Source organism: Sylvia atricapilla, chromosome 16 (genome assembly GCF_009819655.1).
Source record: "Sylvia atricapilla isolate bSylAtr1 chromosome 16, bSylAtr1.pri, whole genome shotgun sequence".
In the NCBI taxonomy this organism is placed as follows: Eukaryota; Metazoa; Chordata; class Aves; order Passeriformes; family Sylviidae; genus Sylvia; species Sylvia atricapilla.
The window spans coordinates 5,267,759-5,285,948 of NC_089155.1; the positions used below are offsets into that span (position 1 = coordinate 5,267,759).

The 18,190-nt window shown below is 51.7% G+C and overlaps 1 protein-coding gene across 1 annotated transcript in view; it reads left to right on the forward strand.

Annotated features, from left to right (window-relative positions):
• Positions 1–16,829: 16,829 nt before the first annotated feature.
• The window catches only part of TOP1 (DNA topoisomerase I), a 67,327-nt gene continuing 65,966 nt past the window's right edge, over positions 16,830–18,190 (forward strand). Inside the window, 2 exon segments of the mRNA XM_066330582.1 lie at positions 16,830–16,988; positions 17,486–17,510. Of these exon segments, the coding sequence (XP_066186679.1) occupies positions 16,956–16,988; positions 17,486–17,510 (58 nt within the window). The 5' untranslated portion in view covers positions 16,830–16,955.

Here is an 18,190-nt window from a genome sequence, read left to right on the forward strand (position 1 = left end):
GTGAAATAGTGACTCCAGGGATGACTGCAAGGGACTTTGGGCAAACTTGGTGAGGTTTTTGTAAGAGTAATCACTGCCACTAACACCAATAGCAATAACACCAATAACAATAGGCAAGATTTCAGAACAAAGCCTTTTTCTCATGACTTAGCAGAAGCAATGCTGAGTATTGGTGATTTCTGCCTCCCTCATAAATTACATTTTAAGACTAGGATTCTGTGTCATCAGAAAAGATGCATTTTATTTTTATATAGCATATTTAGCACACACTTAAGGAGAATGATGGTGTTGTCAGGGGTCTGGGGTGAGGGAGAGGGTATATTTGCACTTTTTTATTTATTTTTTAGCCCAGAAAGGTTTCAGCCTGTGCAGGGGAGTTAGGGCAGGGTCACCAGCTGGCAGATTTAGGGGAGGAGGCAAAGATCAAAGCCGGGGGCACAGTGCACAAAATGTGTGGGAAGAGGCTCCCATGGGAAAGTCATGGCAGATCTGGCCCTTGGGAATCTGTCAGGTCTCACAGACAGAGCCAAGGAGCCCTTGCCATGGTGTCTACACTCTCCTCTGCTCCCTGCCCAGCCCCTCACTCAGCTGTACTTGAAAGTGCTCCAGAGTTCGTTTGGTTACCCATGGCTGTGTTATCTCCATGGGATTGTCACATTGGCACTGACAGGTCCTGCCTTGGTGCAGGATATGACCATTAAGTTTGTCACTGTGAATTGCTCAAATTTGACGTGGAATTCATCCAGGAATTTGGTCCATTTCTGTAGTGATCCTCAGGGTTTCTGGGTTGTGTAAGAGCTGCAGCTTCTGTGGGTTATGGGGCTCTTCCTAAAACTTTTATCAATGACAGGATGCATTCGTCAGAAATTGAGAAGCAATAGGGCTGTTGGTCATGTTTAAAAAGGAGAGTCCTCTCACACTGTAATTCCAGCTGCAGGTTGCAATCACTGGGAATCTGTGCTCGTGTACTCCAAGCCTTTTTTCTTCCCCAAAATTCCCAAGGTGACTTGAAAAAGTGAGGAATTCACTGAGTAAAGGTCCAACAGTTATATTTTTCTGTCACTCCTCTCATGCTTTGTCTTTATGAGCTAGCACTGTCCTAGCCATGAGCAGAGCTGGTCACTAGCTATCAGCCCCTCAGCTGATGCAGCCATGACTTTGGCAGGATGTTTTCTCCCAAGGCTGGAGTAGCAAACCCTCCAGGATCACTCCCTTTCACTCCAGAGCCTGCAGGGAGGCAGCTGGGCCGGCAGCAACATCATGCTGGGTAAACATGGGCGTGGGTCACCCCGTGACTTCCCTGGGTCACCTCAGGCATCAGACGGGTGTTCCCCCTCCTTTGATCTTTCCCTTCCTCCCGAGGGGCTGAACTCGCTGCTGGGCACTGCTCTCCTCCCCTGGGGTGGCCCAGAGGGCGGCCCTGCTGCAGCTGGAGCCCCTACATCTCCCTTCCATCGCCCTTTTGCAAGCTGGATGTTCAGTGATTTGGGCTTAACAAACTTTCCCTGCCCGTGCAGCAGGTTCAAGAGCTCCGGAAGAGAAAGAGGATTGGGTCATCTCCATGGGAACATCGTGGGAAGATTGATATGTGCCCCAAGAGGCAGGTGCAGCTGTTAGCATGTTCCAGATCCTTTCCTGCAGCCTTTTTCTCTTTTCTTTTCTTTTCTTTTCTTTTCTTTTCTTTTCTTTTCTTTTCTTTTCTTTTCTTTTCTTTTCTTTTCTTTTCTTTTCTTTTCTTTTCTTTTCTTTCCTTTCCTTTCCTTTCCTTTCCTTTCCTTTCCTTTCCTTTCCTTTCCTTTCCTTTCCTTTCCTTTCCTTTCCTTTCCTTTCCTTTCCTTTCCTTTCCTTTCCTTTCCTTTCCTTTCCTTTCCTTTCCTTTTCTTTTCTTTTCTTTTCTTTTCTTTTCTTTTCCTTTTCTTTTCCTTTTCTTTTCCCCCCTACTGAGGAGGAAGAGCTGGAGTGTTTTCTAGGAGAAAAGAATGTGAACATCTGAACCAAAAGCACCACTGCAGATCCCAGCCCCTTCCAGCAGCGGGTCTCTGCTGCCTGTCACAGCACAGCTGAAAGAGTTCCAGCCACACCAAAGCCCGAGGGAGACAAGCAGGTTTGCCCAGGAGAGGACAACCCTGCTGGCAGTGTGACACAGATGGCACCAGCCATCACCAGCTGGATGCAGAGTGGTGGCACTTGGCAAGATCTGGGCAAGGAGAGTGGAGGAAGCAGCTCCTGGTCTGGTGGTCACAAGCACAGGGTATAACAGGTTCTTGTCTTCCTGCTGCCTCTCCAACACAAGTCCTCCACATCACAGCATCACCTGAGACAGTGAGATGGACTCCAGCTCAGGTTGGTGAGCTGAGCACAGATCTGAGCACCCAAATATTTCTGGTGTAACCAGGAGGGTCAGAGGAGACGTGCTCACCTCAGTTTCCTCTCCAAGCCCTGTTCTCCCTGGCCAGCACCAGGACTGCCAGGAGCCCTCACATATGCTAACCATTTCCAGGAGTGATGGTGGGCTGAGACAAGCCCTTCAGTCTTGCTGGAGCCAAGAATGAGAGACCAGATGGTGTGTGACCTGCTAAAGCCCCCTGTGATCTTCTGTTTGTTATTCCCCTACAAGCACTGGGAAAAAATCCAAGGGTTCATTTCCAGGACCCTGACTCCTTTCATGTGTAACAACTGCACCTACTCTGGCCACACGCATTGCTCACATGAGACTCTCTTGCTGCTGCAATAAGGGTTTGGGGCAGGGAGCCTGGTGAGGTCTCCTAGAAAAAAAACAGGATTTAGCTTCTCATTCAGTTCCTCCGGGGTACAGCTGCAATACAGCTCCTCTGTTTAAAGCACCTAAAGAGAGAGGGTCCCAGCCATGGCAGCCCTCCCATGGCTGTTACTCCAAAATTAACACCAACAGGAATATCTTTGAAGTAGAAACTTCTGCTCTGGGCTATGTAGGAATTAATCACAAATAAATCACAACACTCAGGAGAAACTTTATTGTTGCCAAGCTGATTTTATCAGTTTGCCAAAGTGGACACGAGTGCAGAAGCAGATCTGTAACACACTTCTCAGGTGAAGTGGATGCTTCTCTCCCACCCCACTGAATTTCTGCTTGCCTCCTACTCCAATTAATTTCCGCCTGGCAGTGAAATTTGGATGGCTGGTCTCTGCAGGGCAGATCAGTCCCAGTATCCATGTGTGCAGCACGGTCAGGACTGGAAAAATCAAGGCACGCATTGCAGTAACAATAATAGTGAAGTCCCCAGAGTGACATTTCAAATGCAAATGAAAAGAATAAAAATATCGGTTCCTGTTATAACTTTGTTGCTGTTGTAACCAATCCAAATTAAGGCTCCAAGCCATCCCCTCTGCCTGACTGGCAGAAGAGCTGTGAGTCTGTTTAGTTTCACTCTCCCAGCTCAAGTGGACAAGGATTCAACCACGGGCTGAGGAACAGGGTGAGGAGCTGGGGCTGACCAGACAGACTCGTTGTGGCACTTGCCACATCTTAATCCCATCTTGGGCATGCAAAGTGAAGGGTGACAGCAGCTCTGTATGGTGTGACTAATAACTCACCCAGCACCCTGAGAACTCAGCAGTGAGTCCCTGAACCTGCCCTGCCTGGGCACCAGGGGCTTTGGCTTTCCAGGCATTTTGCACTCCAGCCCTGGGATGGGAAATGCTTGTGGAAAGGGCCCAGCAAGAAAGATTTCTTGCAGTTTGGGTTTGGATGTTCACCTCCAGTAGCATCCCTTCACTCTTCCTGCATTAACAGACACAGCTCCCTTCCCTTCCCTTCCCTTCCCTTCCCTTCCCTTCCCTTCCCTTCCCTTCCCTTCCCTTCCCTTCCCTTCCCTTCCCTTCCCTTCCCTTCCCTTCCCTTCCCTTCCCTTCCCTTCCCTTCCCTTCCCTTCCCTTCCCTTCCCTTCCCTTCCCTTCCCCTGATGTCACAGTGCTGAGCGTTTGTTGCTGTGTTTTGTGACCTTTGCACAAATGCACATGGATATACACATTTTATTCTGAAATCACAGTATCACTCAGTTTGCATTTTTAGCTAGATACTTCGTGCAGTTTGTGTGTGTCCTGGGAAGAGGAGGGAGACTGGGGTGCAGTGGTTTGGGCTTGTGTGAGCCCAGAGTCACAGGGCTGCCTTCATCCCCTGCACAAGGAAACCCCAGATGTGCACAACCCCACACCCTGGTCCTGTGACGAGTTTTCTGGAAATTCAGAAGCACAACACCTAATCCATTTCTGAATTGTAAAAATAAGCCCTATCACTCGTGATCAGTTTGGCTACCAGTGGGAGAATGTGGCAGCCAAGGAGGACAGACAGGATTTATGGCCACAGAGCACAGGGAGGTGGCCATTCTACAAGCAGCTTTTAAGCCAAGACAAATCTCTTAATCTGAAGACATTTTTTTTTCCCAGCAAAGAGATTGTCTGATCATCTGAAACTGATGATTTAAAAAACAAAGAAGAACAAAAAAAGGATCTGAAACTGCTCAGGCTATTTTCAGTTGCCAAGATGAATGAAACGTAAAAAAAAATTATATGGGCTGCAACTTTTGAATTCTAAATACGACCAGTCTGAAAACATGAAAATCCAAGCAGGTGCTGTCAGCTGCAAGCATGACAAGGCAGGCTCCTCTGCTGGCAAGTAGTGGAAGATTTCAGCAGGCACACATGGGGCAACACAAACCTGCTCATCTGCAGGGCTCATTAATTATCAGGGGAGACCTGAGACACGTTAATGCTTTGCTGCTGCTCCTTATTCCTGGTTCCCAAGGCTGGAGGCTGCTGATGGAGCTGCTAACAGGGCACATCAGACCTGCAACCCTGCCACAGAAGGGTGCAGCAGAGAGCAGCAGAAAAGGAGTAGATGCATCAGGGGAGACAAGGCGATGCAGCTCAGCCTTGTGCCCCCACCACACAGTCTTCCAGCCTCTCCCTTGTCCTGGCATTTCTCTCATTTATCTGGGCATGAGGCAGGGAGAGAGGATCAGGGCACTGGGGGCTGTGAGGACAGAGCCTCACCAGTGTAATAAAAGCTCGAGATTTTTACTCTCCCAAACCACTGCCCCCTCCCATAGCTCCCCTCAGTTCAAGAAAAGAAGCCGTGCACAGTAATTCACAAACAAATCTGAGCTGCCCATTTCAAGGTGCTGCCCTGAAAATTCACTTTGTGGTGTGTAGCAGGGGATATGCATGGGTGGGTGGAGGACGGAGGGCAGGAGCTGTGAGCGCACATCACTCATGCATGAGTGGTGCCATCCACGGCAAGAAGGAGCTGCCCCAGCACCAGGGAAGGGCAGCACTCAGCCCAGGGCAGGGGGAGACAGCCAGGCTCGGGGGCCTGCACTGGGCAGCAGCACTAGGACCCAGCAAAGCCCCTGGCAGCGCAAAGCTCATGCTAATCAGAGCCTGGAGGCCCCAAAGGTCATGCAACTGAGGGCTGAGGAGATTTCCAACCCGCTGCACTTGTATTTGGGGCATCTCCTGCCTTTGTCGGTGACTGTGACCATCGGCTGCTCCCAGGGCCATGTCCCCATCCCTGCCTAAGGGCAGGGGTGTGATGGGACACAGCCACACTGACACTTGTACATGAAACAGGAGCAGACTGAACAGAAAGGGCAAAAGCACCTTCTCAGCCACAGATGTGGATTTATGCTCAGGGGCCAGCAGTAATTCTTCACTGACTGAGGCAGAAAACCCTTCCCAGAGCCCTTTCCCTCCATTCTCTTGCTCGCAGCAATTCAGGTTGGTGCTGATCAACTTAATTATATTTAAGTTACCTATCAAGCAGCTGCCTGTAGTACACGGTCCTAAGCACTGTGACCGTGTCTGAGTGCCCCAGGGGTGCCTGTAAGGGCCTGGATGTGCTGACAGCTCTAATGCTTCCTGCCCTGGTGACCATACACACGCACAAACAGAGCAATGGGGCTTCCAGAGGCTTTGCTGAAGTTTATTAGTTTTTATAACGGTCATGAAAATAATTGGATCCCAGGCACACGCCAGCAATTTGGTACGAGGGAGAAAAAAAATGAGGCCAGAGGAGGTGTAAATCAGGAGTAACTCCAGGGCTGCTGGAGCAGTGTGAGCAGAGCAGGGTGAAGCAGAGAGGGAGAGTACAGCAGTGATGTGGTTTGGGAAGATCCTGGGGTCCATCCGTGATGAAATCAGTCACCTGGCCCATCTCAGTGAGGAAGGTTGATGCTGGACTGCCAGGGCCCGGTGCTGCACCCAGGAGCTGTGCAGTGACTCCACTCACAACTCGCAGGTGTCACAGCACCGTGTGTGATGTGGATTAGATCCTTGCCCCACTGTCTGCCCAGCTCTCACAGACACCCACGAGCTGCTGCCAAGCTCAGGGCTGCCTCTCTCCGCCAGCTGAGACCCTCTCACCTTGCTCAGCCCCCATCCCTGTCCTCCCCCAGAATCAGCAATGCAGATGGCAGTCCCTGTGCTTTCCAGCTTTTCCTGTAGGATTTTCCATCTGAAGCCCCTCAAGGAGATAGCATCCCACTTTCCATTTTGCAGCTCAGTTTCCTCAGGGGAAACTAAGGCCCTGAGGAGCACTCTCAAGCAAGTGAGAAGAGCCTGCAGTCTCTGGGGCTTGTCTCGTGTGCTGGCATAAGGGGGTTTTCCCAACACCCTTCCCTGCTGTGAGCCCGCTGCCAGGCCTGCTCTGGGAGGAGCAGGGCAGAGGCTGGGGTGGGCTGACCCCAGGCAGGGGCTCAGGGAGCTGCTGGGAGCCACGGATGGGCTGAGCCCTGCCACGAGCACTGCAAGCAGCAGCTGACCACGAGCTCTCCACCACAAAGCCACCGATCCTCTTCCCCCGGCTCCATCCATGCACACATGCTCTCCATGCCAGCTCCATCCCAACAAAGCAGCCCCTGTTCCCTGCTCCATTCCCAGCTCCTCCCCTAAGCCCCATCCCGGCCAGGGCTGGATTTATGAATGAGTGCCCTGCTCTGGTGACAGCCAGTCCTGCCAGCCTGGGGTGTCTCACTCCAGGGAGGAGGCACGGCAGGATTTCACTGACATCAGGAGCAGCACAGGATAGGGATGGCAGAGCTTTGGGGTGCCCTGCCTGCCCCCCGCAGAGGGCAGAATGCCATGCTCCCCTCCCAGCCCCAGCCTGGCCCCATGCCCTCTTGTGGGGAACTATTTTAGATTACAACTCGTGAGCTGCCTGTGCCAGGTTGCCAGCTGGCACCACTGCATGGGAAACAGCTCCTGAGTCCTCACGTCCTGGCGCAGCAGCACAGGCTGTGCTGGTGCTGCTTCCCTCTGCCACCCTGGGCTGGAAGCTGCAGCCATCCGAGGGCTTTCCTGGGAGAGAGGCATCCCCACTGCAACGCTGGGACCTCGGGCAGGCAGGCAACTCAAGCAGCTGGCCTGCAGCCCCTCTGCATCACCAGGCTGAGCACTTTGTGTTTGTCCCACCAGCCAACACAACACAGATGAAGGAGGGCTGATTTCAGCACGCTCCATGCAAAACGGAGACATGGAGCTGGCAAAGTGCTCAGCACCATCACAGGCTCGGGGCACATGGTGTAGACCTGACACTGACAGCTTGTTCGCTTGCCCAATACCCTGTGTGCCCAAGAGCTCTGCCCATACTCCTGGGAAAACCCTCCCAGCAGCTCTCTGAGCCAGGTCAGGGCTCAGCAGGATCCTGTCACTCAGGCACTGAGCTCTCTTACAACTCAAACACTTACTGCTGGTGCTGATGCTCAGCACCCACAGCTTCCCAGGAGCCAGGATTTCACCCTGTGCTTCCAGACCACACTGGAAGTGAGTAGCTGCTCTGGTGTCATGTGTCCCCTCCTTTCTGCATGTCTGACTTGGGACCCTTCCTGAAGCTCTGTGGACCATAACAAACCTTCCTTGCTGCTTTCAGCATGGCTTTGGCTCAGCGTTGTGTCAGCAGCTGGCCCAGTGTATTTGCATTTATTTCTTCTGTATCTTGATTGCTCTAAGCATGATCATCAAAAAACAGTTCCCAGCACTGCAGGGGCTATGGTCTTCATGGGCACAATGAATGGAAATTACTGCTCTGTGCCATTTAATGGCTGTACAGCCCCATCTTTGACTCTTTTCATTTTGCTGCATCTGGAAGGTCTTGGAAAAGGGAAGGGGGGCAGCAGCAACCAGAGCTGAGGCCCAGCTTGGAGGTGAGAAAGGAGCTGGTCCCCTCTGGGTAGGTTCTCCCTTGGTGCCTGGAAGCAGACAGCAGTTGCATCTCCATTCTCTCCTTGTGTCCCTGCTGGCTGCTCCCCTCGGAGCCACAGAGTCTGGCTGCAGCAGCTGCAATGGGCCTGTGGAGCCTCTCCTGTGTGCCTGGAGGGAAATATCCACCCCAGCCTACAGCAGCAGGAACTCAGGGAGACCAAGAGCTGGATAAAACCACTATTGCTGTCTTCCCACTCCAGCTCCAGCCTCTAAAGAGACAATTTCCCATGGGCTCCTTGTTACTTTTATTTATTTTTTAAGGCATCTTCACATCCACGTGGCTGGGCTGTGATATGAGCTATGCTTTGCTTTGCCACCAGGCTGCTTTCCTACAAACACACCGCTTAAACCAACCCTACAGAAAGATATTTAAACCTCTATTTCAAACCACCTGCTTAGAGCTGGCTAAGCCTCTCCTTATAATTGCATCTGCACACCCTTACTTTATGACCTAGAGTTAATACTCACATACCTCCATGATGAATTCAGAGGTGCACTACCCTGATAACAGCCTTGGGAAGTCATCTGCTGTCTGTGTCACAGCCCACTGCCAGGAGGTCTTGGGGCTGCATGCAAGAAACCTCAGAAACACTAAGAAAAGCTCCCTGTCTTGAGAAGGGCTGATCCTGCTGCCAGCTGCCTGTGTGTGTGCCCAGACCAGCTCTACCCCCTTTTCCAAGCAGATACCAGGAGGTGCTTGCACAGAGCTCCTGTTGTTCTGGGAATAGCAAAAGATAAGCATCCTCATCAGCATGGGACAGAGGCCTTAGATTAGGTCAAATATCATTTTAGCTCGCTGGTTATCCACATCTCTGAGCTGTCTCCACAGCATCTGAGCTCTCTAGAGCAGTGATGATTTTTGCCTCTCTCTCTTTATTGACACAAATGTTGAGTGACAACAGATGGTAGGAACCAAGGTGTCGATCTGCTGGACAATCCTTTTTGTAGTTATGGTTTGTGAGTTTTGCATTGCTCCATCTTGCCCAACCAGACGTGGACATGTTGTTGAACAGGGTTCAGAGGTTACCACCATAAGTTTATCCCAGCACCTTGATACAGGGGGTGATTGCAACTTCCCTTCTCACCACTTACCTACCACTTTTCTGGCTTCATCAAGAAAAACATCTGTATTAAAGGGAAAACGTTGTTGATGTTGTCATTGTTATTATTATTGTTGTTGTTGTTATTGTTACTATTATTAAGCCAGCAGTTTGTTTCTCTGACCCAAAGATGTAATTCACCTGCAGTGTAAGCTTCCCTTAGCATGGAAGAGTGCTCACATAAGGTCTAATCACTGATCTAATTAAACTGATTTGCTGCTGTGTTAAATCAGTGCAGCTATATTGAGCAGATCAGGTCTATGTTTCTATTCCACCTCATCTAAATAAAAAGCACCTTCAAGACATCAGTGTAAAAAATTTAAGCAGAAAGTAGCATTTATTATTTTAAATCTAGGCTCATTATTTCTAGGATAGGGATTTCTGAAAGGAGGTATGAAAACCTTGGCCTTGACAATATTCATCTCACATTTTATCAAGAGCTCTACAGGACATGGAAATATTTCTTAATGTTCCAGAAGGGTTTTGAGAGTGTAAAAATCTAAATTCCAATGAAGATAGCAACCATCTTTAAAAAATAAAGGAAAAAGGAATGCCAAAACCCTCATTATTTTAAAAATCAGTCTTGTCATTATTTTTATTCATTATTTGAGATTTAACATTATTTGAGATTTATTATTGTTTCTTCATGAAGTATCTTCATTACTTCCTCCTTGACAAAATTGCATTAAAGTAGTTATTTCCACTTGAGGTTTTGGTGGATTTCCTGATCAAGGGTTCATACTTTGGCTCTTGCAGCTCTGTTACAATACTAACATTGCAAGTTATTTTAGGAAAGATTTATGTTCCAGCAAAAACCATGATAAATATATATTTAAAGCCAGTGTTATGGGCATTTTTAAGCAAGGCTGTCTAATGTACAGATTTGGTCATTGGGTTTTCAGTCCCAGCAGCCCCAGCCTGACAGCAGGACAGCCCTAGGCTTGGACACAAACAGCCCTCCAAAACCTCTCCAGCCTGATGTGATGCTGCCTGTGGACATTGTGTCCAGCTGTGACATGGAATTCATGGTTAGCACCCAGGGTGTAGGTGCTGCTGGCCCGTGGGTTTGCTCTGTGGGGTGAGCTCTGGCAGTCCTGCCCTGAATGAACAGCCCTGACATGTTCTGCACTTGCCTCAGCCAATGGTTCACCACATCCTGATATTAATTCAAGGATTTGCACCCAGGCTGGACCCAGGCACAGTCTGATGGCCTGGGATGCTAAGAGCTAACCCACCTCCAGGGAGAGGAGGGACCTTAACAGACCCCTCCTTGAGCTACAGCTGCTCAATAATGGCCATATTATTCAGGCTGATCAGCTCAGACCTGAAAATGCTCCCACTACTTTGATCTGATCAGCAGAGGATCCCACACCTGCATTTCTCACCAGTCACCTACACTGGCAGGGAGGAATCATGAGCCTCATCTACCAGATGACGAAGCACAGAGAGCCCAAAAGGAAGGTAACCTACAACAGACCCTCTTAGAGTAGGGGGTTTGCAGCCCCAAAAGCAGGGTTGGTCTCTATCTCACCTTTACCAAGTCTCAACTCTCAAAAGACCTTCTGTTTTCTTTTTGTGCCTAGAGGGGGCCAGGTCTATCCAGAACCTGGGAAGAGCAGCAGGAGAGAGCTGAGGCACTCAGGAAGCTGCCAGTGCCTTTCTGGCTGTCCAAGGACAGTGCTGGAAGGGGTGCAGGATGGGAATCCCCCAAGCAGCTGGGTGCACCAAGCAGGACACAGTGCTCCTGGGCCATCCCTGCCGTGAGTAAGCAGCAGTTCAGTGAGCACAGACACCGAGAGAAAGCTGTTCCAGGGCAGGAACCGAGCAGCCCCTACAGCCCTGAGGGCACAGGGCTCTCCTTCCCGCTGGGAAGTGCAGCCCAATTGCATGGGGCCACCGAAGCTAATAAAGCCATTAATGGGGCCACAAGTCACCTCCTGACTCAGGTGTGAGCAATTCACACCTCATTCGAGCTTTCCAGTCGGAATGCATCCACGTTTGGCCAGACTCCTCTCCAGCCTGGAAGGCAAGCCAGTTTAAGGTTAGTTCTCCATATTTTGGGGGCTCTCTTCCACTGAGTTTTCCAGGCCGGGCTGAGCTTAGGCTGTCTCAAAGCCCTCCAGCTAAAAGCAGATTTTTGGCACGGAACAGGAGGGTGATGGCACACTGGCACGTCACAGGGAAGCTGTGCCAAGTCTCTGCTGAATTTTCAGTGCTTGCCACTGACTTGAGCAAAGTCTTTAAAGGCTCCTTTTCTAAAGTGTTCCCGAGTTCAGCAGGGCCAGTCTCTGGGATACGTCTGGGTTGGCACTTGGAGTGACGAGTATCAGAGCTCCCGTGGATTTTGGATGGGTTAAGCTGCTTGGATCTCCTGGAGCTGGGCCCAGCATTCTCCACGTGGCGCAAGTCCAGAAATGGAAACACTCCAAGTGAGCAGTTTCTTTCCCAAAATGGGGATTCTTCTCTCCTTTGGATGGAAAACAGTAGAGACAGGGAAATATTATCTTATTGTACTGTGAAGGAGAGACATTTATTAACTGTGGGTACCAAATTTAACTCTGGGTATTTTTTAATAGCAGTTCTGATGTGAACAGAAATGCTTGGACACTTTCCTTGCAACGTCGGGAATCTGCATCACAGAATTATGTCATATTGTGAGAAACAGCCACTGCCATCAACTACAGGAGATAAAAGTGAAACCAGCAAGCCTAAATTCACGAGAAATTCATTCCAGGGGGACAGATTATATGAAATGGCTCCTTATCTCAGCTATATTTGCAACATGTGAACGCTCTAAAAGAGCCATCCTATTGCCTCCCACGCCTGCCACGTTATGCAAGGGTGGCTTTTCTCACGTGCTCTGGGGCTCCCAAAGCGCCCACGCTTCGCTGCCGGGAGCCCCGGGCTGGGGTAATCTCCAAATACTGGGCACTAAATGCTCTGCACGGCAAAATTAGGAGGCCAGGCTGAAGCAAGGTGTTGTTTATGGGCTTCTCATTGATTTCTCAAGCAGGAGAGTCACTTTTATTTGCTGGAAGCAGGAAGGCAATGAGGCACAGAGGGATGGATGTGCCTGACTGCATTTGGTGTTACGCACTGGCCGCGCAGCAGCCACAAACCATCACAGGAGATGTGTATGTGCTTGGGAATGTCAGCTGAAAATCCAGGTACGTGCTCTTTGGTTTATGATCCGAATGTTCTCCTTTCCATTACGCCATCCTCTCTACCACTGCCGGCTCCCTTAATCAAGGCAAATGAGGACATAATAAAGTTCAAGTGATATCAGCTATTGTTTTCTAACTGGTAATTTCCCAGGACTTCTGCAAGCTTCTCCCGTCCCAGGTGAAACTCAGTAATTAAGACTGACCTTTGAAAGCTCCCACTTACAATTGTATCTGCTGGTTCTGTTTAATTTCCTCCCTTGCCTTACATATAAAACTGTGAATAATTGCTGCAGTTTATTAAAGTGCATTTCTTTCAGAGCACTGAGATCATTTAGTTTCAATGCATCCGACAGTACATAATAAGTATGAGTGTTTTGAGCAGGTCATGCTAATGAAAAATGAGTGGGGAGTCGTGTATCTGACTGTTCCTATTTTGTAGCAGTGTCACTTGGCCCTAGAGACAGCAGATTTACAGGATGACGCCAGTTGGGAATCCTGCACATCAGGCAGGTCTCTGGCTGTGAAAAAAATGTTGAGTAGTGATAGAAATATCCAAACCATAGTTCTTAGAAATGAGCTGAATCATTACAGGCCTTTAAAAATTAGATCTTTGGGTTTAAATGTGTTTTGTAACTGGTTCTTCATTGCCTCTTCGCAACCAAAATGTGCTTGGTCTGTAATCAGATGGAGGGGTTTTGCTGCTGATATTTTTCTCCTAAAACATAAACACTAGAAACTGGCTGCTGCCTCTGACAAAAGTTGAGATTTTTACAAAATTATATAAAGGAAAACTAAAGAAGGGAACTTGGATCTGTGGTGCTACTAATAAAATTGAATGAGTTCAATGTGCTCTTCCTTCTGCGCTACAAAATAAGCTCTAAGGCCTGAATTTTCAATATTCTAATCAAAAATACCAAGATACGAGCGTATTTAATTACCGGCTTTCACTTTCAAACTCGAAATGCATCATATAATCAAGTTAAATATAAAAGAGTATTAAATGAAGGAGCACAATGTAGATGGCTTCACCTGAGACTAAGAGCAAGCCTTGGAAGGAGGGCTAGGGAGGGTTTAGGGGTTTGGATGTGGATGTTTCTTGTCTTGTGTCGGTCCGTGCGCAGGAGTGGGGACTCAGGCTGGAGCACGGTGTAGGATCCCATCCTGACAGAGGACCGAAAAGCTGGCCCGGAAAACAGCACCCACCTCCGTCTCCCAAAATATGCACCCTGAGCACAGCATGAGGCCCCCAGTGCACCAGATAAATCAAATCTCACAATTCACCAGGATCAAGAACTGGCGGCTTTTGTACTGGTTTTGTACCCTGGATGATTTATGATTTAATTTAAACACATAGTTTCCAGCTGTTTCTTTTTGCAGGCAATCACCTAGGCTACATTAACCCGATGGTGATGTACTGGTCCCAGGGAGCCCTGGAGGGAGACCACAGCACTCAGAGGTGTGAACTTCCCCCATTTATCTTGATGGAGAGTGCACAGCCTCGCCGGGGAAGCAGGGCCAACTACGTTAACCCCCTCACTGCCAGCCTCCACCGTAGAAAGGGCTGGTTAGAATCAGAATCTCCCGAGCTGGAAAGGAAGCACAAGCATCACCCAGTCCAGCTCCCACGTAGGACAACCCCAAGAATCCCATGTGCTTGAGAGCTTTGTCTAAATGCTTCTCTAACTCTGGCAGGCTTGGGGTCACCATCGCTTCCCTGGTTGTACAGCGGTGTGTCCCGTACGAGCCTTCCTCTTCTTTGGCAGAGCCTCTCGTGTCCCAAGGGATGCCAGCATGGAAGGGGTGAGGGAGGTTCAGCTCCTGGGCGGTGGTGCTGCGGGTTATAGGTTTGCAGATCAGAAGGTTTTTTTCATCATACATCTCGTTGCAACAGATGGGGCCACACAGGTGTTACGGTTTCATGTTTTGAACAAGCTGTGTATTTCCCTGTCTCTTGGGTTGTAACAGCAGGGCAGGGGCTCCCTGCAGGCTCCAGGGTAACCCTATGGGACACTGAGGATAAAACAGATTACATGGAATGGCTGGGTTTGGGAGGCGCCTCTGGAGAACACCCAGTCCAGCCTCCTGCTAAAGCAGGCTCACCTCCAGCAGGTTGCACAGCTTTGTGTCCAGGTGGGTTTCGAATCGCTCCAGAGAAGGAGGCTCCGTGCAGCAGATGGGAAGCGATTCCTTGGGAGACAGCTCTCTCCGGCTCGAGCACGGCTGTCTCAGCTGCAGGTTCCTCCGTGCTGGGAGAGGTGTTTGCCAGCAGAGCACAAGCTTTAGCTCGTCACTAATGGCTCTGGCACTGCTGCCGCGGGAGCGGTCACTGTCAGGACCTGAGACACCAAAGTGGGAAGCTCCCTGTTCCTTCGGAGCTCTGCCAGCGGGCTGCTGCCGGCAGCACAGCACTAAACCTCTGGTGTGCCGGTTTCGGGGGCTCTGCTTTGTAACCAGCCGTGTTTGCAAACGCCTGTGAAGGTGGCAGCTGCTGGAAGGGGCCGCGCTGCCTTCCCCTGCACAGGGCTGGCTGCAGCTGCAGCGCGCAGGGGGCTGTGGCAGGACACTTTCTTGTGGCAGGCGCAGCCACCTGAGCAGGGCTTCTCGGGGAGACAAAGATGTGAGGTTTAAAGCGAAATTGCTGCTTCTGAGGAAGAGCTTTTAGGAATTTCTAATGCTGGAAACAGGAGATGCCAGCCCGCTCCCAGGCTGTCCCAAAAGACACAGACCTGCAGCAAGGAGGGGCTCAAACTCAGGGCAAAGCCTGCGTTCACCTCATCCTTGTGAGCCGGGGGCACACACGTCTTCCCGGTATCTGAAACAGCCCTTTCATTATGTTTATATTTAAAAATCTAACAGTGACTAAAGCAGTTTGCATAATAAACAGCTCCAGAGCCAGAAATATTTGCCTGCTCTTGGTTAAAAAAAAAAAAAAAAAAGAAAAAAAAAAAAAAAAAGGAAGTCCTCAGATCCTCTTCTGAAGACGGTAAGAAAGTGACAGAGCTTTCCCTTTGCAGGATATAAATATGCAGTGCAAATAGGTGGCTGCTGTCACTGCTTACATTTTGATGTATCTCTTCAGATAGCCTGGCAGCGCCAGGTTATTTTAGTGTCAAATCAAAGCTCTGGTTGTGTAAAGAAGCTGAGGAAAGGTACAGTCTGTGTTGCAGCAGAGGATGGAAGCTCCAAGAAGACTGGAGGCAGTCCTGTGAGACACATACCAGCCATGCATACTAAACCTGCCATTTAGTACACCGACAAGAAAACCCGTTTATAAGAGCTGCTGCAGAACAGAAATAAATGTTGTCTTCAGATTGTCTTGTTCTTAGGTTGAGGAAGGAGGGGTGTTTTTTCTGGACAGGCACGTGCTTTATTATCACATTAGCTAAAAGAAGATGAAGCTTTGGCCCCCTTTTACCTTCCATTTCCTTGTAGGAGAAAGAAATTTTAAAAGCCTGCTTATGCCAGAAGAAAAACCTTGCGTGCTGATCCCTTTTTAATGCTCTTGTATGCAATGCACCAGTGCTGTCCTTGACTTAAACGACTCAAGTGAGCCCAAACCTGCCTGATCTGCATCTCCCCTCAGCATCTCCCCGTGGTTCCTGCGGGGCCTCTGCACTCCAGCCTGGTACAGAGGCCGAGAGCGAGGGGTCAGGCACACAGATAACAGACTGATAACGAGGGGGCTGCGGTGCACACCCCGCTCGCCTCCTCCCGCTTGGAAATGCCCAAATTGCCCAAGAGCCGGTGCCTGTGGGGGGGTCTGTCGCGGCGAGACTTCAGGGCAAGCCCCGAGGGCGCCGCAGCCCGTGGCGCCCAAGGCTGCGGGCCCGGCGGGGTGCGGGGGTGTCACTGCGCGGTTACCGCGGGGAGGCGGCGGAAACACCTCCCCTCAGAGCCGCCCTCCCGCCCGCCGCCATGCGGCCCTGGGGGCGGGGCCTCAGGGCACGGGCGGGGCTTGTATGCAAACACCGCCGGCGGGGCGGGAGACAGCGCATGCGCGCTGCGGGCACGGAGCGGCACGGGCTCTTACACAATGCACCGGGCCTGGCAGCCGCGGGGAGGGGGCGGGGCCTCACATGCAAATGAGAGTCGGGTTTTGCCGCGCCATTGGAGGAGGGGGGAAGGGGCGGAACCGGATATGTAAAGCAGCGAGCCGGCGGAGCGCACGCTGGGGGGGCGGCGGGTCGGAGCGGTCACGCCGGAGGGGCGGGGCCCGCATGCAAATCACGCCGGCTCCGGGGGGCGTGGCTCGCATGCAAATTTACGCGCGGCCGCTTCCCGCCCCCTGCCCGTCAGGCCTCTCCCCGCCGCTTTAAAACGCGCCGCGCCTGCGCAGAGCGCCGAAAGCGGGACTTAGTCTGTTACACAACCGCGCTGCGCTCCCCGCGTCCCGCTCCGCCCGGCGCTCCTCTGCCCGCCGCTCCTCCCGCTCCGCCCGGCCGCCCGCGTCTCCGGCATGAGCGGGGACCAGCTGCACAACGATTCCCAGGTGAGCGTCCCGTGCCCGCCCGCGGGGCGCGCTCCTCGGGGACCCCCGCCGCGGTGCTCGCATCCCCCCGTGCCGGCCCTGGGCTGGCCGCCTCGCCGCCCCCCGTAACCCCAGCGGGGGGACCGTGCCCTGCGGCCGCCCCCACGCGTGTGGGCAGCGCGCTGTCAGCCCAGCTGTTCCCCCGCGGTGGGATGGGGGGCGGTGGGAGCGGGGACCCGCGTGTGACCCCCTGGCCGGGCGGAGAAGGGGAGGGGGCGGCTGCGGCGCTGCCCCGGCTCGCTGCCCTTTGGGGGGCTCGGGAGGGATCCCCCCGTGAGCTGTGCGGGGGCCGGGGGGGCGCTTCACCCGTTCCCCCATCACCTTCCGCATCGCGCCGGGCTTTTCTCATTCCGTGTTTAATTCCCCTAAAAACGAGGGTGAGGGCGGGGGCGGGGGTCCCCCGGAGCGCCGCGGACCCGGGCGTGCTGACGGTGTGTCCCTGTGTGCTCTCCCCGCAGATCGAGGCGGATTTCCGAGCGAACGGTGAGTGCGGCCCCGGCGCGCCCCTCGCACAGACATGGCGTCCCAGAGACTAAGTCCCGGCTCCGCGCTCACCGGCCCCATTGTTCCCATCGAGCTGCCAAAAGCGGCCCTTTCCCGCCGGGATCGGCCGCCCCCGACCCCCGCCGCCCCGAGTGGGGGCACCGCAGGCCCCCGATCCGAGCCCCGCGGCTCTGCCGGGGTCGCCTTTGGGCCCCGATTCCTCCCTGGAAAGTCGCCTTGTCGACGGTCGGGACTTAGTCTCTGCGCCATTTTCTTTTTCTCTCTCTCTCTCTCTCTGTGGCTTTTCTCTCCTTCTCCTCCCCGAGCTGCCGCCGAGCCGCCTCTGCAGAGGCACCGGGCCGCCATCCCCGGCGCCAGCCCCTTGTAACCGAGGGCAAAGCAAAGTTTTTAGCTAAAAAAAAAAAAAAATTAAATCCCAAGTCGCTTTTTTTTTCTTCTTTTTTTTTTTTTTTTTTTTTTTCTCTCTCTCAGGCTCCCTCCCCCCACTGCTCCCCGTCTCTGTTCCTTTGAGGGAATCCCTCCCTTCCCCTAAAATGAAAGGTGATTGCAACATGTTGCTCTTTAAAAGAAGCTACTGCATCCATTTTAAGATCAGTCTTATTTTCTTCCTTGCTATTTAAATGATGTGACTTTACCTTGTTAGATGGGGGTTTTTTACA